Source organism: Rhinichthys klamathensis, unplaced genomic scaffold (assembly GCF_029890125.1).
Source record: "Rhinichthys klamathensis goyatoka isolate OS25496 unplaced genomic scaffold, OSU_Roscu_1.1 h1tg000401l_1, whole genome shotgun sequence".
NCBI lineage: Eukaryota > Metazoa > Chordata > Actinopteri > Cypriniformes > Leuciscidae > Rhinichthys > Rhinichthys klamathensis.
In genome coordinates, this window is record NW_026606902.1 from 1,456,175 (window position 1) to 1,462,644 (window position 6,470).

The window sequence follows — 6,470 nt, forward strand, 5'->3', positions numbered from 1 at the left end:
CTGCTCTTCTGTTAATGACACATCCAGCTTTACCTTTTTAATATGCATTTAGCTAAGAAAGATTATGAGGATGTGTCGGTTAAACATTTGAGATTTTGTGTGTGTGTGTGTGTGTGTGTGTGTGTGTGTCATATGCGTCGTCAAATTAAACCTTTTTTTTAACAAAATATTTTCTTATCTTTTTGCACAGAAATAATTACACAATACAGAATTGCTTTACACATATTAGGCAATACCGACTGCTGGATATTTGGCATGTAGACTAAAAAGACCTAAACGACACCCAGTAGGTTTGCTTTAGATAATATTAAGTAGGCCTACATTATTTGTATTTTATTTTTAAACAAATGGACGTTGCGCGCGAACCTCATCCACAAACGTGTTTCGTTCAACCAGAAACTATAATGAAATGTTTATTTTGCCGTCTAATATCTAGTGGTTTGTGTCATAAGCAAATAACTAATTTGGTCACAAAATCCAATCTTGAAATTGAGAAAGCACGTGCTTTGGCCTTGAGGTTCACGTGCTTTCATTGCGCAAAGAGAGCAGTCCAGTCCAGGCCGGAATATTATTCTTATAATATTAATATCTAATAATAATATTATGCGTAATATTGTAGGCTACAATTTAAGATGTAGTTATTTATTTATTACCAATTGTAACATTTATGGATTCATGGCTTGATGTTAATTTTATTCATGACGCATTTAAATAATTGTTTGTCTATCAACATTCTTTTTTACCATGTGAAGTTTAATCGACTTCACATCTCGTCATATCTATAAAAAATTTAATTTAACATTGTTGATCAAAATCTAGATATTAGGCCTACATTGTTAGGACAAACTCGTCCTTAATATTTTAAAGCTCTAACTTTATAGAGCGTTTGCTATAATATTTTGGTCACAGTATCTTGTTTTTATGAAACAAAACTTAGATTCAACTAAGCCATTTTACTGAAAAATATTTGACCAAAAATAAACGCTACCAACAAAGGTTGTTATTTTACCTATAGAAACCGTTGTGTTCGTCTTATAGAAAACATGAATTAATTTGTAAAAGAAATCTAGTCACATAAATGCAATAAGCATAAAGCTGCAGTTATGTAAGAAACCAAATTAATTAATTATTGACAGCATTTATTTCTTATTATTATAGTATACATTTATTATTATTATCATCATCATCATCATCATCATTGGTATTATGATATTATTATATTATTAAATATCGGCAGCTAATAATTTTGTATTACTGTGAATAATAAAAATAACATTGTGTCTACTTTTGTTGCTCATTTTAGACAGTCTCAGATTGTCTAACAATATAGGCTTGGTTAGGCCAATAATTTTTACTTTTGATGTCAGCAAATTAAATGAATATATTTGGTTAAATATTTATTAACAATATCAAATACCTCACGCAAACCCCAGTGCTCAACCCAGTATTCTTTTTAAAACATATCGTTAATTTAGAATTTGCAAAGACAGTGCTAAAATTTACGAACTTTCGTTCGCTTTGACTATAATGTTTATCTTCAATACGACGGGCCCTTTTGCCAAAATTTCCCCATGGTGTAGTATTGTTTTTTTTTGTTTTTTGTTTTTAAAAAAAAGGTGAAATCGCAATGATTTGGGATGGAAGCTTGATAAAGCACTTGAATTAAGCAGTTCTGCAAGGGGAGGAGCTTGCCCGTGAACCCCAGTCAGTCCCAATTGAGCTCGCAGCAGAAGGAAACGTACAGCGCCATGGTTGAAAAGCCAATTGTAGGGGACACTGTTGCCTTGGCCCAAAATATGCTCCAGCAATGTCATGCTCCAAGAGTTTCTCTGCGGTGATTGTCACACTGTCTGAAGGGAAATCTTTCGATAGCCCAGGTATAAAGGATCCTTTGCGTGGGGCGGACGGAGGCTCACGTCCCTAGCTGGACTGCCAAGTCCAAAATAGCGGGACCACCCCAGTGTGTTTGATCGCCTTCCAGAGAGTAAAGCAGATTCAGAGTCAGACATCCCCGGTTCTGTAAGCCATGGCTCTGCCGCGTCACCAGTTTCTCCATGGAGCTGTGAACTGGGATGGAGAGCACTTGAGTCCCGTCCAGGTTCCTCATGTCAGCGCGTGCCCATTCACCGCTTCAGGTCGAAAAGAGGACCCCTTCTATTTTACTCTGGACCCGACAGGGCAAGCCAGGCAGCCTCTCGACATCTCCTCCATCAGCAGATTCGTGACAGATATGGGCTCTCTGAATGGTACGGACAACCATCGCCCAGAACCGTCTTTTTACTCCGGACACAAACTCTTATCACTTAATACCGACATGGATCCAGACAGCCCGACGCAGTCTTCCCACTCAGACTCTCAACAGTTACCCAGTCAGTCTTTCTCCACGCCATCGTGGTCAGAAACTGACAATAAGCCTGATACTGCTCATTATTTAGCGATGGAAAGCACTAAATACCCAAGTCAGTGGACTGAAAGCAGAACCAGCAGGAGCATCATCACCACCACACTACGCATCAGTCAGAGAAGTAGAGACGACATAGAGCCGAATAATCTCCAGACAGACTTTACCGAGCGCGATAAAACTAACAAAGAGAAGACTCAAGGTGGGTAAACAAGGTTAAAAGATATAGCGGTGGAAAAAGCAAGCCTGTCAAAGACCAAAACAAGGTTTTATTTTTTCCTTTCCGAAAGCAATTGAAGGGTGTAGCCATTGAGACACAAAGAGAACCAGGGCTCGAAAATGAATTTATTGCACCGAATTACCCTAGACAGACTAAATTGCACGTCGTTTCTCAGAACATCAAAACAGCGGAAGGATCCATTGTCAATTGGAAACTAGTGTGGGCCAGGTGTGGTAGGCCTATTGCTTTAAGACATTTATTATTAAAGAAGTGAAAAGAAGAAATAAGGCACTTTAGAACTGGCCGTTTAGTAGCCTAGAATTAGGGATTGGTGTAGCATAAGGAGAATATCTCTAAAGATAAACTAACGTAGATTGAGAACCGACATTTAAATAATAGGCTATTTTATTATTATCTTTTTAGACCAGTACAGCCATTACTGCGTTTTATGGGCTAAAAAACGTGTCTGATGCCTACATGTACACTAAGATGTATGTGTGTGTGTGTGTCCTGGCAAACCCTACACATGGGGACAATATATATATATATATATATATATATATATATATATATATATATATATATATATATATATATATATATATATATATATTGGTCCCTATGAGGAAAACGGCTTATAAATCATACTAAGTGATGTTTTTTTTTGAAAATGTAAAAATACTGAACGTTTTCTGTGATGTGTAGTTTTAGGGGTAGGGTTAGTGTAGTGAGAATATACAGTTTGTACAATTTAAAAATCCTTATGTCTATGGAAAGTCCCCATAAAACATTAAAAACACAACGTGTGTGTGTGTTTGGTTTAGGTTTGACAGTTCTTTGCTATTTTCCACATATCTTGAATGTTGTTATGCATGCAGTTTATTTGTTTTGCCCAAAATGTGCAGTATTTTTGTATCACTTTTTTTTTTTATTATGAAAAACATGGGGTTATCAAAACAGTTGAAGATAGAAGGTTATTGAAAGTTACATTACAAATATGAAAACTTTAAAGGTGAAAGGTTGCTTTTAAAGCTTTTGGAATGTGAAGGCCAATATTTTTAATTTATTTTATTTTGTTAAAACTTTTTTTCTTAGGATTCATCCATTTTATTTTTTGCAAAATATATACGATTTAAGTCACTTTAGCTGAGATAATTGCAACAAACTGAACTACAAAATGTTTATTCGTCTTGTGCATCTTTCTCTCTTTCTCCTCATGTGTTTCTTTCCCTTTCTCCCCCTCTCACTAAGCAACACAGACACAGTGCGAAGTCTGTGCTGACATTATTTCCTGTCATAAAATGTCGGACACTGCCAGGTAATGGCCGCGAGCGTCAAGCTCAGTGGCTATTTGCTAAGTGTGAAATGCGACCGAATAATAGCCTTGTCTCTCTTTCTCTTTTTATCTGAAGACGTGACTTTAGAAAACGCTGCAAATGGCTGGCTGTCGGCGAAAGCAGGGAGGAAGAAGCGATGTCCTTACAGCAAATACCAACTCTTAGAGCTGGAAAAAGAATTCCTCTTCAACATGTACCTGACTCGCGAGCGCCGCCTGGAGATTAGCCGGAGCATAAACCTCACCGACCGCCAGGTTAAGATCTGGTTTCAGAATCGCAGGATGAAAATGAAAAGAATGACTCGAGAACACCGGACAAGGGACCCTGGCGCAAGTTTCACTGTCTAATATGTTATGTAAGACGGTTAAAAAGAGCGCACAAATCATTGCAGCTATCATTCGTTGCAAGTGGAATGATGCAACTGCTACTTCTGATGGATTAACGGGAGGAAGTGATCAGTCAAAACTTACTACGGTGTTTCACAACAATGCGTGTTCCATAAGGCAAATGTAAGGGAGATCAATTTAAAACCTCGCATGAAGAACAAAAAAGTGTAAAGAAATAAGGAAAGACGTCTTTGGCCATTTTGTGTAAGCTTGTCATATTCACGTAGGCCTGGTCAAAGTTTATTGGTGTCGTTTAAGTTCTGGCCTGCTTTTTAACGACCTTATGTTTTGTAATTTTCGATAGGCTATCTTTAATTTTAATTTTATTACAGGTTATAAGTGTTACACCGGTTGTTTTCTTCTTTAGACAGAAGCCTAGCTATAACTAAGAATAGTTGCGGACACACTCGAGTAAACAAAACTCAAAGGGATTCCGTTGTCAGAGGAGCTGTTACATCAAGCACAGGTAGCTACTGTTGTTTTGTTTTTAATGATGTTTGTTGTCTAGTCGTTAGATTGGCTCGAGTGAAAAGGCACAAATGCTCTTCTTCTTTTGAAGCATGGTTGACTTTACCTAAACTGTGATACTTAAAATTGCTGTGTTTTGAAAAGCTGTGCATTTTAAATAAAAGATTGCCTTACGATGACGTTTATTTGGTATAAGCCCGTGGCCAGTTTGAAAATGACCCAATTTCTAATTATGTATTTCATCGGCAGTGTTTCAATTTAGTGGTGTGACAGTATGTTGTGAAAAAAGTAGACATATAGTGATCAAATTCAAAGGTTGTCAAATAGAATACAAGCTTTGAATATTAAATTAGGCCTACTAGAATTTTTCCAATATTGTTTTATACAATTCAAGAAATTATTCATGACAACCAACCTTTCATTACGTTTTCTTTAATCTTACAATTAAATGTGAAGGCATTTGGCAATTGTAAAAAAAAGAACAATTCCATACCTGTAATTACGATTTTGAGTTGATTGTTATTATTTTATCAAGATATGTATAAAACGATTTTGACTAGGCCTAATTGATCTAGGATGAATAGATTATTACAGACAAGAAGACATTTGAGTTTTATTAGGACAAAATGTTTTGAAATGTAATTTGATTGATAGTTGTTGTCCTAACACTGGCTCCAAAAGTATATTGTTTTTTATATATATTTTAATTTTATTAAGCTATAGGGTACATCATTTTTAACCAGATAATATATAACGTAAGTGAATCAGATGCAAATTATATTGACTCTGCATGGGATCAATTTCAAATGGCATTTGAACTTTAAAAATTAAGCAGAAGTTATATTTACGCATTGGATTCATTTTACGTTCTGCTTTCATCTACACTGATTAAAAAATTTCAGGTTTCCATTTGAATGGGCGAAAAAAATATTCTGAGCGCTTTCTATGTGTAATAAACTTTTAACCGGACATAATGGAAAAGCATGTGAGCGATAGGCTGGAAACGTTTGGAATGTTAATGTGCACTGTGAATTATATTTATTATTAAATTTGTATTGTATTATGAGATGTGCTATATTTTTGTAGGTCTCAATTAATTGAAGATGTAATGTATTTTTTTTTTTTTTTTTTTTTTACTTTTGTTCCACGCTGTCTGAGAGTTTAAAATGCGTAAGAAAGGCTAACCCTGAACATATGCTGCTATTGCTTCACTTAATACAGTTCCTCCTCTTTTGTCTTAGCGAGTCTTTGCTTTGGTGAACCGCCATGTTGAGATGGGACAATCCCCAACGTCATTGGCCAGGCAGGGGCCTCTTTTTACAACAGGGGGCAATAGACCTTTTTATTGCCGACAGTCTGGAGAGAACCGGATATGCTTGTGAACTTAAATTACTTTATTTTCAAGCAACGTCTTTAAACAATTCTCGTTATTGCAGTAGGCTCTCTGTTGTCTGCAGTGGGTCAGAGTGTTTCAGTTGATTTCTTGAAATGTTAGCTCTAGTGCCCTCTAATACGGTTCCTCAGTTAAACGGTGTTGTTGGAAAGGACATATAGCACTGAAATATGAGTGCTCACCTGGTTCAGTACTTTTGGACGCTAGACTGCTGGCAGCCTTTCAGGGTCTTGCCTTTGAACACGGAGAAGACCAAGCTGGTCTG

At 36.4% G+C, this 6,470-nt stretch overlaps 1 protein-coding gene across 1 annotated transcript; it reads left to right on the top strand.

Annotated features, from left to right (window-relative positions):
- Positions 1–1,608: 1,608 nt before the first annotated feature.
- Positions 1,609–4,991, top strand: hoxb10a (homeobox B10a). The gene is made up of 2 exons (XM_056234607.1): positions 1,609–2,603; positions 4,034–4,991. Exons 1-2 carry the CDS (start codon positions 2,027–2,029, stop codon positions 4,303–4,305), a joined length of 849 nt encoding a protein of 282 aa, XP_056090582.1. The 5' UTR covers positions 1,609–2,026; the 3' UTR covers positions 4,306–4,991.
- The last annotated feature ends 1,479 nt before the right edge of the window (positions 4,992–6,470 follow it).

Excerpts from the sequence above, each read along its gene's own strand:
- hoxb10a (XM_056234607.1), top strand. The coding sequence starts at position 2,027 with ATGGCTCTGCCGCGTCACCAGTTTCTCCATGGAGCTGTGAACTGGGAT. Across the intron at positions 2,604-4,033 it reads TAACAAAGAGAAGACTCAAG|ACGTGACTTTAGAAAACGCT; the intron begins GTGGGTAAACAA and ends TTTTATCTGAAG.